We start from the raw sequence: 14,100 nt of genomic DNA, 5'->3' as shown, positions 1-14,100 counted from the left end.
GGGAAGGAATGACGTCGTAGCGATTAGCATGACCCGCAACTCCATGCAAAGGGGTAAGTGAAGCCCGCATCAGAGCTGGTCCCGATAGAATACCAAGTCATTTCCAAAGAGATTTGTCATCCAGTCCTAGCTCCTCGCTGCATGGAGTCTCACGGTGGAATCGAAAACATAATCCGCTTCGAGCCTAGCAACGTCCTAGGAACTTGAAGAAGACAATGTGCTCGTGGGAATCATTCCAAAGAGCTTGGGGGAAAATTTCGGAGCCATTGCGGAAGGAAGGAGGATCAAAGAAAACCTTGAGGGTAAAAGAGCATAGTAAGACATCCATACTCAAACCTATACATAGGATTTAAAGACAGAAGTATAAGCGTCATTGTATTTCGGCGCATCCAAAAGCGCATCAAAAGTCACACCACACAATCAAGTATGATTTGACACAATAAAAGTTAATTTTCAAAAGTATAAAGTTACAACAGATTAGTCAAAACAATATTTTTTAAAAGAGTCTTCAGTCGCGTCAGCCGAGATATACCCTCGCCGAAACAACCTCTTAAATACAAGTTTCCCTCCTAACCTAAATCGGTCAACCCGATCGATCTCAATCTGGATTCGGTTCATGGTGGTGGCCGACTCTCGAGCGACTGTCTCCTCATTCAGCTGAGCAACCTCCCCCTCCAGTCGCTCAACATGGGCCGCTACCTCTCGTAAAATTTCACTGTCATAATCGCTAACTGTCCACGCAAAGTAGCCGACCACCTCGTCCATCTTACGTCCGAGAGGAGTTGAAGACACTGTTCGTTCTCCGCTTGCCTCTAAGAAAGCACCTAACTGGTCTATCTTCAGTCTACTTTCATCACCGATCGGTCGGAGAATATTGCCAATTGGCTTAGGATTTTTTACGTAAAATCCTCAATCGGAGTCACTTCAATACCTGGCAAAGCAGAAGTAGCTGGAGCATCCCCCTCATCCGTTGTAACCAGAGTAATGTCTTCCACTTGCAAATATGGATGCAACTCTACCACCACCGTTGTTGGAACTATCAACGATCCCGAAGCTCCCTCAGCGCTGGGATCTGAAGTGCTAGCCAGTGGGGGTTGCTCCTCGATCATCATAACAGCTTGCCAATCATCCTGCGGAATCTCCTCCTATCGTTGTTCACCTAGATCCCTCAACGAAGCCACTTGTTCAGATAGATTAAGCTCAAGGTCATCCCTTTTTCTTTCTACAACCAATTTCATCCTAAACCTTCCACTTGCAGGACAAGGCAGAGTGCTTATCTCTCCCAGAACCAAACTGAGAACATCTTTATCGAATAAACTTTGAGCTTTAGCACCATACATGTGTTAATTGAAGTTCATGGAAAGAGGAGAAAGAGGAGAAAAAAAACCACATTGATCCTATTAATAGGAAATACGAGCACAGAACTTCGGAGATTAAATTATTAATCTATTAAACGGTTGAGATTACAAATGAAATTTTCCATCATGAAGATTCTCTTACACTTATCGCAGCACAGGCTTCAAGGAGCAAAAAAATCGGGGAACTAATATGTATCCAGAAAAATTATTAGCACCTTAAGACAATCAAATGGCCTAGAAAGGAAGAGGTGAAATCCACTGTTTTGTCAGAATTAAAGGGCTTGATGAGCCGGTCGGCTGAAGATAAATTGATCGATCGATGAAAAAGCCGATCAAATTAAATTTTGTCTATTTATCGAATATCGCATGGACTGATGACAATGATATCAAATGACTTAGAGTCAATTGGTCATCACTCAAAAGTCACTCAGGATCCCAAAATCAAAGCCAATTGATACTTATGAGAAATAAGTCGACTGATCCAAATGCACACCAATCGAAAAACATAGACTTGTGTAGTTGTCAAAATCAGTTGGTGCGAAAAGGTTTTTATGTCAGTTATGAGTATGAAAGGGTGTTAGAATCTTTAAAAATATGGTGAGCCACTAGTATTAGTTATAATAGTGAAAAGACATCTAAAAGAGAAAATTTGATTTGTAATGTCACAAATTAAATAAGAGTAAATAATGATTTATAAAGCCTCATTAAAGTAGGGGTAAGAAAATACAAATAAGTCTCCTATGATTATAAATGGGGACTATTTTATGAATGAAAACATGGTTATTTCCCCCTGAAACTATTCATCTTACACTCTTATTGTTTTCTTTTCCTTCTTCTTCACGCTCTATCTCTCTAGGCATGTTCTAGAGGACAAATTGGGATTCAACAATTTGAGTTTATATATATATATATATATATATATATATATATATATACACACACACACACACAATGTCGAGTCATGATGTAATATTGTTATAACTAGAAACTCTTTGATTACCCTGCAACTAACTATAAAACTAATCAGAACTACATTATATATGCCTATAACTATTAAATCAAAGCAAAGAGAATAAAATTATTTATAAGAAAAAAAATTTTGACCACAATATAGACCAACTAACATGAAGCCCGTTGAAATTAGAAAATTAATACACAACTTCTCATAGTATGCACCTAATTGACTAACATCTGTGTGAGTGTGTGTTTATATACATATAAATGTATATATGTATGCATCATTAAATTAAATTAAATAGTATGCATATCATTTAAATTTCAAGCTCCTTTTGAGCTAAGTGATTTGGCTTGTTGCTTGGCTCTTTTGGCTTGATTTAAGCCAGGAATCAATTCAAACTTTGAGCCAAACTATCATCCTTACCAGCTGTTAGGTTTCTCGACATCTAAATAACAAATATATATATGATCAGTTTCTCTGAATTCAATGGCATCTCATATGTCAGTCAACGTCTAGAGATGTCCGAACATCTAAATATTGTAATCATCATAATTCTGAAAATGCCAACATATTCTAGATAACACACTAAACTGAAAATATCAGGGAATAGTATTTTTCTTGTCAAAATGGTTGATCAGTAACACAAATTGCAAGTCTGTTAAAATCAAAACATAGTCTGTTCAACACAAACAAATATCAAGAAAGTGAATGACAACATGAAAAAGTGCAAAGAATAAGATTCTAAGAAAATTGACAGACAAAGGGACGGCCGAGGCATGAGAAATAGCACTCACCCGCATTGGGAATGTAGAACAGATTAGCTATCCGAAGTCTTTGAACTTCGAAATTCCCTCTTCAACTCGGCCATCCTCCTCATGCACTCACCCTTCGACTTCCCTGGCACCGCCGCAGCGACCTTCTCCCACCTCATTGCTACATCCTTAGGAAACGCCTTCAACGCATTAAGCAATGCAATATCTTCTGCAGAGCTCCATCCCTCATTCCCAACAACAACAGAATCGCCACCAATCCCACTCCCGGAAGAGTCAGCATTTAAAGCATCCACACGCTTGTCCAGAGGCTTTCTCTGCTTCAAAAACTGGGCGAAGGAGTCGTCCCCAGGGGACCGCCTCTCTGCCAAAGATTTAGCCGCTCGGATCACGCTCTCCACCCCATGCCTCCCCTTGAATGCCTCGGCGACTCGCTCCCATCGCCCAGGCGCCCCAGCGGGATGCTTCGAGATCTGGCGCTTGAGAATCTCGAAATCCTCAACAGTCCATTCCTCTAGCCGATTCGATTCCTTAGTCGCCGTTTCGCCCTCATGACCTGCTGGATCTTCTCCTCTTTTCTCTACAGGTTTAGGGTTTAGTGATCCAACCGGAGATAATGAAGGAATAGTGGGTTTAGGGTTCCACCGGGAAGCTGGACGCCGCCGGGTCTCCTCGGGTTCGGTTTGTTTGGGGAGAGAAGGAAGGGGGCCGCCACGCCCAACGCGAGGATCTCCGCCGGTATTGGAAGGTGGAGCGAACGGCGCAACGATAAGGGAGAGGGAGATCCAGAGCAAGATGGTGAATAAGATGGAGGAGCTCGAATTAAGTAAGAAGACGGTGGTGAAGAGGACGGCGGAGGCAGAGAAACAGCATGCTGCGTGAAGCTTGGAGATCTTTTGCGTTTCAGGTAGAGGAGCGGAGGTGAGGGGGGAGCGAGCTTGAAAGAGGAATCGAGGCCTCGAGTCCTCCTCGATGAACTCCATTTCGTTGACAGTTACCCTTACGAGAGGCAATGAAACCCCTGAAGAAGAACGGATCAGGACCCTTAACATTTTCTTATAGTAACGTAATGGTAGATTTTGTAATGCTCCACAACAAAGGGAATTTTACATTATCTCACACACAAATTTTATTTTTTACACTCTTAACATATTTAAATTATATATGAAAAGGTGAATTATACTCTACCCTTTTTCGTGTATTTGAAAAGATGTTTTAGGTTTTGTTTGGGCAGCAGCGGTGACTATTACAATTTTTTTAAAAAAAGAAAATTCAGAAACATTTAGTCTGGTCCGATGTGAAAATGTTGATTTCAGCGATCTTAAAAACTGTTTTTTTTAAAAAACTATCAAAATGTCGTTTACCTAAACAGACAAAACTATGATGCATTTTGAAAACTCTACCTGACTGTCACCCCAAACGGATCCATAGATATAAAAAACATAGTTTGGGTGTTAGATAAGTAAAAGCATAAGAATTGAGTGCTATGCATGCAAATTCTCATTTAAAAAACACATTAAAATATTTGAAGTTTTTATTTATGTGAAAAAATTAATGGGAAAAAAAAGTTATGTTTCCTCATTCAATAGAAAAATATAAATGTGGGTTAATTAAGAGAGTGGAACATTGCTTGTATACCCTATAATAACTAATAAGATTAATTGTATATCTTAATATCATAATGTTTAAGAATAAGTGAAATTTTACTTATGAAAACTTAAAAAAAGAGCCCACTTTTAGAAAGTACAACAACAACAAACTATGATTTTTACAACAACAGCAAAAAAGGAGCCCACTTGAAAAAAGAGCCCACTTTTAAAAGCGAATTTACAAATTTTATAAACTCTTATATATTTTAAGGTCAAAAGTGCACTTATCCATGATATAGTGATTAAGAGTTTAATTTTCAACTATAAGGTTGTGGGTTTGAATCAAGCATATATATGTGAATTTGAGTTTTGAAATATGAATTTAATATACGCAAATTTGAACTACAAAATGCCTTCTAAATTTTTTTTCCAAAAAAATTAATATATAGGCGTGTATATTGATAAACGATCTTTTATTGGTTGATGTTGATATTAAGGGGCCAATTTGAGCCTAACAGGTTCATTTTCTCCTCAAGAACACAGATGCCAAGCTTTGTCTATTGACTTCATCTGCCGAAGTGTCCACTATCAAGCCCAAATTTTTGGGCTAGATTGGCATGACTTACCTACCAAAGGGTCAACCATCAAATTCTAATTGTCTGGTTGTCCCATCGAGTTCATCTAATGATGTCAGTTAACCATCATTCCAAAGTGTTAGTTATCATTACATAAATGACATGTCTACATAAATTTATGGGTTATATGACATTTGTGGCTTCAACGCTCTTTATTGGTACTTTGTGGACATACATTTTGTACTAAAATTATTTAATATTTTTTTTCTTTTAATCTAAAAGAGAAAGGAGAATCCATATGGAGTCCATATAAATAGAGGCTCTCCCACCCTCTTAAGGGATTGGACTTTTTTATCTCCCTCTTTCCTCATTCTTCTTTGAGATCGAATGGGAGAACTTCTTAAGTATACACTCATCCTCTTTCACCACTTTTTTTATATGCATCCCCTCCCACGAACAACATGGGACTTGACGTTCTAAAATGATTCAACAATAAGAACAAACATTTTGTAAGAAATTATTTATAAAATTTATATCATAAATACATTTGAAATTATCATTAGATTTTTTTTTTGCAAAAAAAAATACAAAAGTTTATTAGAGATCGAGATTTTTTAAATGTAAAAAATATAATATCATGTGATACACATACACCATCAATAAATTTATCATTTTGCATGAATCTTGATACATAACACAAATCTCAATGCTACTTTCAGAGTACTAAATATTCACATTTTAATTAAAAATCATTCAGAACACTGATTTCAACAAAGTTAAAGTCAAACTGACTGGCTTGACTAGACGGAAACCCGTCAGCTAGCTATCGCGTATCATTGTCGATCGCTTCTAACTCGTTGCTATAAAACCCCTTGTAGAATCATGACATGTGATGTGAAATTCCAATGTAGATTGGAGAGTAATGAGGTATCTTGTAGAACAAGGCAACCTAAATATTGTGTAATAGCACCTCCTGAAGACGGTGTAACACTGCATCCAAAATACAATACAACAACACACCCCGATGATGATGTAACAATGCACTTCACATGCAATGCAACGACACTTTCTAAGGATGATAGAACAATACACTCCGAAAATGATGACTTCTTATGAACTTCTAGAGCTCACTCCTTTTATCTCATCACAAGACATGACCAACTATGACAAACGTGGTTCACAACTTGGGCAACTCTTGACTGACCCTTGCGGCCTACAAATGTCATCATAACTCTCCACTATGGAATACATGACCAACTGCAACCTATGTGGTCTGCAGCTCGTGAGCTCTTATCTCCGGCCTCTGCAGCATACAAATATCATAAAGGCTTATCACTACAGCCTACGTGACTAACTACAACTTGCATGGTCCACAGCTAGAGCAGCTCCTGAATCTAGTCCCTACGGCCTACAGATGTTATTATAGTTCATCATTACGTCCTACAAGGTCCACAACTCATATATCTTCCAGCTTCAATACCAATGACCTACAAACATTATCATTGCTCGCCACTACAAACTATGTAAGCACTATGGTAATGTGGTCCACAACTCATACAGCTATTGACTTTAGTCCGTATGACCTACGAACATCATCACAACTTACCACTACAGTCTATGTGACCGACTACAACCCATATGGTCCACAACTCATGCAGCTTCTGATTTCAACCTCTATGACCTACATAGGTCATCACAGCTCGTAACTACAACCCACGTGACCAACTACAACTCACATGGTCCACTAATTGTACAGCTCCTGACTCTAGCCTCTATGGCCTATGGACATCATCACAACTCACATTTGTGACATACGTGAATAACTACGACTTAAGTGAGTGTCAGCTTGTGTAGCTCATGACTCCTGCTTTCAATAACAGTAAAATTATGCAAAATAAGGCAATCAACATGAGATATATATTTTTTCCCTCTAGAGGAATCAACAAGAAGTATCAACAAAAATATTATTGTCAAGGGCAAGAGAAGCAGGAGAATGATAAGAAGACATATTATCCATAAGGAGCTTTAGGAGGCCTTTGAGGAATTTTTTATTTGTTTATGCTTATACTCTTGCCACAAAACATAGGAGCAACAATAGAAAGCTTATAATTAAATGACATAGGATAGTTAGACGACTCATGTGCAAATGTAGAACATACCGTACAAGGAACATGCTTCCATTCATAAATAACATGTGGTGCAATAACTTGTTTTTAACAACCAAATTAATTGAATTAGGAGGAATGGCATCCGAATTAATTTGAATATTGACTCTTGCAAAATTAAGATGTGCACCGCTAGCCATGAGAGGTTCTAAGACCAATGACATTCTTATATTACTACCAATTTTCAAAATATCATACTATAACCAACACCAGAGTGAGAGATTGAGAAATTTAAACTAAATATAAACATCTTTAAAATCTTCCTTTATTATCTTAAAATCATGAGGCCACCTTTTGAAAGTAAAAGGTCAACCCCATATAAACCTCAGACCATCCATCAAGTCCATTTCAATATCTTTGATACAATAAAATTTAAAAAGAAAGAAACCAACTGTAAGAGATAACAATCCTTAAGTTCTTAGATCTTACTGATAGCTTGCAAGAGATTCTCACAAAACAGGCGCTTGCCAAGCATGTAACTCGCCAACGCTAGGCTCCAAGACTTGAAACCATCTTTCTCTTCTAATCAGAAAAAGAAACCAGCTCATCAGCACAAGAAATGTAAGAAAGAGAGAAGTAAGAAGGATTAGACGTATTAGAGGATAAAAGCCTCTTTCCAACTATAAACACAATGTTCGCTGCCCCACTGACTTCCCAAAACGTGAATATTGCCTTTTCTTATTTCCGCTCTCCTTGCCACCTTCTTCTTTTGTCGAGTGCATCAATCTATAAGAGCAAGTAAGGGTGTATGTCTTTTCGCTCCTCCATGTTCCCTCTCTTTCTCTCTCAATTTTTCCCACACCTAATCGTTGACTCTCCCTTCTCTTGTTCCCGTGCGTCGAACCCTTGCGATGCAACAACGATTGGAACCAACAGAGAAGGCAATGGTGGGAATGTAGCTTACAGAGACCGCCCAATCTTCTCCTTCTTCCGTTGGCGCCTATTCACAATCATCGAGGATGGTAACCCACGTTTACGTCCCCTTCCCCAGTAGCACACTTCAGCCTCTTTAAGGCTTTGTTTGGCACAGCTACAGCTTCTCAGCTTTTCAACTATAGTTGTGCTGCCCCAATAAGCTGCTGCTGCGAAGATGTTATGGGGAAGCTAGCTGTCTGTTTTTTGCTTGTGTGAAAACAACTGTTTCTACAAAACTGACCATTCTGCCCTTATTCAGTAATTTTTTTGTAACAAAACTGTGACACCAATATATTTAATAATTTAGAAGTAGAAATTCATTTCAAAATATAACAAAAGTTCAGATACACCGCTCACTTAACATTGAGTACCAAAATTGCTACGAAAAAGAAAAAAAACTAATCAAGTTACAAATAAAATAATGATGATATTCTTTTTAACATGAAGTCGGTGGATGTCTTGTCCTAAACTGTCCTCTAATGATGCTATCAATTTGAGATCACTTTCAACAGTGGAATCGACATGACTGTCAGCTCATTGGAAGAAGTCACATTGTTCTGCGAGTCTCTGAGAGCATTTGTAAAAGTGGCAACCATTGTTGTAGGCCTACCTTGACCTCAAAATGGAAGTCTCTAGTTTGCAGAACTGCAGTAACATAGCAATCTTTGGGACGTCCTTGAATTTCTAGAGTTCACCTTTTCTGAAAGCAGTGAAATAGAATCCATAAAAGTATTTTTTAATCTCTTTTGTATGAAATTTTTTAGTAGATCATACCATGCGCTTACAGGTACTCACAAATGAAAATTTTATCCCATTTTAGTTTCTTGAATAACATAAAATTGCTGATGTTCAAGGATTTAAAAGCAGGTAAAAACAAATTAAGGCAAACAAAGCCTTGGTTCAACTTTTAATTTTTTGTTACAATTTGATTACAGATCGGGTAGCCTAAATTTTGTTAAAAATAAACATGAATATGAACTGCATAAGGACATACAACAAATATTACTTTGAAATTAGAGCCAAGTTCAAAAAGTTAACGAAGAAAATATAAACAAGAGAATCTGTTAGGGTAGAGGGCGCTTTCCAGCTAGTCTGTCAATTTAAAATATGTACATCAAAATGAAACAATGAATAAGAATCAATATCATCCATCTTTACACAAAAATTATATGAGTTTAGTTATAAATATGGTGCAGTTTACCAATGCACACGATTCTAGCTTCTTGCAGGGTCTAAGAGGACATGGGTCAGTGTGTACACGTCCCATACCACTTCATTAAAGAGGTTCTTTCTTGCTTGATTCAAACCTATAACCTCCCAAAAAAATAGGAACAACCTAAGAATTGCAGTCAACCCACTCCATAACTTTTAGCCCTAGTAAAATTTGAAAAAGATTTTACTAATAAAGAAGCTTGAAAAAAAATTTGCATAAATCAAACCTAAATATAGTCATGCTCTAAAACACTACAAAATATCTCAGTGAATCTTTTACATAATAAACAAAAACATAAACACAAACTGTGATGCACTCAAATCACACCTAAAATCCTATTTGAAGCTGTGATGGAAAATAGCATTACAAGAAAAGAAGCAGCAACTTGAGATGAGCTACCAAATAACCATACCTCAAAATAACTAAATCCTTAAATCATGAAGTTTACTCATAAAAATAATTTTATTTGTATCTTTCTGGTGCCCCAATCTAATTCTACGACAATGATTCCTAGTATTCTTTATCTTACAACATTTCATCTTAAACTCTAGAACTAATAATCGATGTTGAGTACTTAAATCCTCACTTGGAATGACCCTACAATCCTTACATTCTCGCGATCTTTTCTTCTCATAATAAAATAATCAATTTGTGTTTTAATAGAACTATTCTTAATAGAACTATTCTTAGAACTATTCTTAAAAGTAATAATATGTTCATCTCTTTTCTTGAATAAAGTATTAATAATAACATAATCATACGCTGAACAAAAATCTAATATGACTCTACTTTCTTCATTAATCACTCCAAAATTGTAGCCACCATGAATGGACCCCATTTAATTTCTTGAATACATAAGATATTTATCTTTCTATGAATCATAATATCAACTAATTCCTTTAATTTTCCTATGAAAGTATCTATATTCGAATATCTTATCCTAATATTAGCTTCATGGACTAATTTCTAAACTTCTATCAGCCCGTAATGTGAGAACCCTTGCTTATTTGACACTATACCCGGGCGTCGGTGTAGCGGCCCTTACACACTTTTTACGGTATTCAAGGCATACAGTGCATCGCTTCCAGGGTGTGCTCTGACATTTACACAATGATCAAAAGGATCTATGTCATGACTTTTCAACAAATTTTAAGTTGGTTGTCAAATACCTAACCAACCCTTCACTTTTCATATCCGGGCTTGAGACCCTGCAATGGCAATGTTACTTACCTATAAAAATATTATAATATTAAAAATAAAAAAAAATATGAAGTATTAAATTTTTTTTAGGTTGAGTAATTGCACACCTTGAGATCAATGTGAGTCTAACCTTAATTTTAGATTCAAGCTCTAAGGCAATATCAAGTAAATGATTTTTTTTTTAACTTTGAGCAGAGACTTTAGTTGAAAGCCAACAATAAATTTTGGTGGGATGCACGACCTCCAAAAGCTTGATTACATGGAACTTCATAAAATTTTATATCAATGACATATCCTACAAAATAAAGTTGTGTGTTACTTGTTATTGTAATCTCTTACCTCCATTTGGAGATGTTGAGATCAACTAATGTCTAGCACCAAATTGCATTTCAATATAAGAAACTATAATGCTTCTAGTGATCCCTAAAGGGAAAAAAGATAGATTTGTATTTCGTAATCAAAGTTTAATCACATAGATCTTAAAAAGTATTAATATTATTTTGAAAAGATAGTAATATCTTGATAATAAAACAAATTTTATATTACAATTGTCTCAAAATAATTTTAATATTTTAAATTTTAATACATGTAAGTCTTACAAAACCTTTTTTTTGGGAAATTATGCTCGATATTTCATTTCACACAAAAAACACTAGCTTTTCACTATGAGTTACTTCTTTTAAAAAATTCCACCTCATCTCAACTAAGATGATTATCTCAATGAAAATAACACTACACTTTTCATTATTTGAAATGACACCATTTACAAGAAAAAATTAGCTCAAGCCTTCACACATCACTTGCTCTCATAGTGCTCTTTGTTAAAGCTTTCTCCAAGCTTGTATTTTCTTGAGTTCTTGTCCCCATCTAAGTGGTTCTTATGTTTCTATTCATATTATGCAACTCTTAACACGATTAGACTTCTACAAACTACCACCTAATGATCAAGATAAATTCAATAATTTTAAATGCATTATTATTCCTTTTTGATATTGAACATAATATAGTATTACTCATTCTCATTATCACCAGTCATTCTTGAAAATAAGTAATAAATTAAGGTCACGGAAAAATCCATTTCTAAAGTTTTGAAGAACTGATCAAAATATAATTTCTTAGTCATGACAATGAGATTATTAGCCTCAAACTGTCTAAGTATATTATCTCTCACAACCCTACCATTGCTTGGAACCCAAGCACTATAGTATCCCTCATTTAGTGAAAATAGAGCAACAAAATGGATTCAAAATTAAAATAGCTCAAACAAAAAGAATAAAATAAAATATCTTTAAATAATGGTCGAACCATTATCAAACTATGGTAAAACATTCTTTTGAACCAAATTTTATTTTATTTTTCAAATTGTGAGTGCGTCGTGATCAAACAACATTGAAACATACTTTAATAATCAATGAGTAGTTATCATATTATGATTGAAATATCTACAAATTATGGTCTAACTAGTTCAAATTATCTTTAAACTACCTTTTAAATATGATAAAACTTTATTTTAGTTATGATTAAGGAATCATCAAATTATGATCAAATCACTTTCAAATTATAATCAAACTATGATTATATCAAATTATGATCAAATCACTTTCAAACAATAATTGATTTAATTGAATATAATGAGTAATTATCTAATGGTAATTAAAATGGCACCAAGATTTTTAAATCTCAAGTATTATGACATTTAAATTAATTTTTCTTGGAATCAACTTTGACATAATTTGAATTTAATTTTTATTAAATTTATGGTCAAAATAATTATACAAATCAATTGAATATTGATTTGTTCTTGAATTGCACTTAAGGAATAGAACTTAAGAAATGAGAGAGAAAGACACACAGACATGATAAGAGGAGTGAACACTTATACATCTTATTTATCTCCCGTTATTCACAAAATGATCTTAATAGGGAAGAATATACAATATAGTGACATTACATTTTTCCCTCAACTTTTTAATAGATGTTGCACATGATATTCTAGGTATTTTACATATATAAGTCTATCGCTCGGTCGCTCTCTCACTCGGTCAACTGGGCTATGACAACTTCAGCTCGATGAGGTTGATCTTATCATCTAGGCTGAGCCGGTGTTGTTGGTCGACAGAGCTTAATTAGCTTCAAGTTGACTTTGGCATCCAATTTTCATTTCATCGAGCATGTATTTCAACTAAACTTTGGTTTTATCTCAAGTATTGTGACATTTAAATTGATTTTTTTTTTTTTATATATAGAATCAATTTCAACATCATTTCAACATCATTTGAACTTATTATTTTTCAAATTTAGAGTCAAAATAATAATACAAATCCAATGATGATAAGACTGCCTTTTACAGGCAAAAACCTCACTGGACATTTGGCAGGCTAACGTCCAAACTTGCATTTTGCCGAGATCTGATGAGCCCATAATTGTTCTATTTTAATGTCATTGAGCGGCAAAGAAATTTTTTTAAAATATATTATTAAATGATTAAATGGGAATCAGCTTAAGACTTTCGATTCTCTCCTGATTTCTAATCGAAATAAGCGGCACTTATATTTTAATTTACATTTATACCATCCAATATTTTCACATCTCATAAAAAAATGCCACCATTTTAACTTTTAAAAGGTGAAATATATCTTTACATGCATAGGTACGGTGAGGGGCGGATTCAGGTGGGGTCCATGTGAAATTTTTATTTTTATTTATCATGGGAAAGCAATTTAGTTTTTTCTCCCTTCTGAAATATCATTTTTAAGTTTTATTATTGTCCTAGCCCCTACTACGTTGGGTCTTGGGAGACAGTTTGTCCCACTAAAAAAAGAGGCTAGTTCCGCTCATGAGTAAGGTGACATGTATATTTAGGTGTGAGATATATAAACACATATAATCCTATACTTAATATTCCATTGCTCTAACCATGAGCACCTAACATTCGCCATCGCTTAACACCAACGTTTGTTCTCGATCAAACGCTAATGCTTAATACTGACCAGCATCAATATTCACCATCGATCAAATGTCAACACCTCCCATCGAACAAAAAGTGACGCCCACCATCAATCAAATGCATTGATCAAACACAACAACTTCATGCCTCATGATTCACCCTTTTAAGATTTTTCACATAAAGTTTTTTCTAACTATAATGGGTTACTCTTAATGTATTTTTGTGCATGCGAGATTTCTTTTAATGCCATATATGGTGGTTAGTGATTAATTAAAAAATATTTAATTTTATATGGATTTATGTTGCTGATTAGTATGTTAATTAAGCATTGTATATATAGTGTTTTATATTGTTAATCAGCATAAGTAGTTTTTTAGTAAATGTGTTGAATGTTATTTTATGAGAGCTGG

The 14,100-nt window shown here is 35.2% G+C and overlaps 1 protein-coding gene across 1 annotated transcript in view; it reads right to left on the bottom strand.

Annotated features, from left to right (window-relative positions):
- LOC110028728 (dnaJ homolog subfamily C member 2) overlaps positions 1-4,130 on the bottom strand; it is a 7,397-nt gene extending 3,267 nt beyond the window's left edge. Inside the window, exon 1 of the mRNA XM_020730699.1 lies at positions 3,111-4,130. Within this exon, the coding sequence (XP_020586358.1) occupies positions 3,134-4,069 (936 nt within the window). The 5' untranslated portion in view covers positions 4,070-4,130 and the 3' untranslated portion in view covers positions 3,111-3,133. The remainder of the gene's footprint in view (positions 1-3,110) is intronic.
- Between the last annotated feature and the right edge of the window lie 9,970 nt (positions 4,131-14,100).

Source organism: Phalaenopsis equestris, unplaced genomic scaffold (genome assembly GCF_001263595.1).
Source record: "Phalaenopsis equestris unplaced genomic scaffold, ASM126359v1 Scaffold000002, whole genome shotgun sequence".
In the NCBI taxonomy this organism is placed as follows: domain Eukaryota; kingdom Viridiplantae; phylum Streptophyta; class Magnoliopsida; order Asparagales; family Orchidaceae; genus Phalaenopsis; species Phalaenopsis equestris.
The sequence above is the reverse complement of the archived record's forward strand: the minus strand, read 5'-3'. Positions and strand labels throughout refer to the sequence as shown.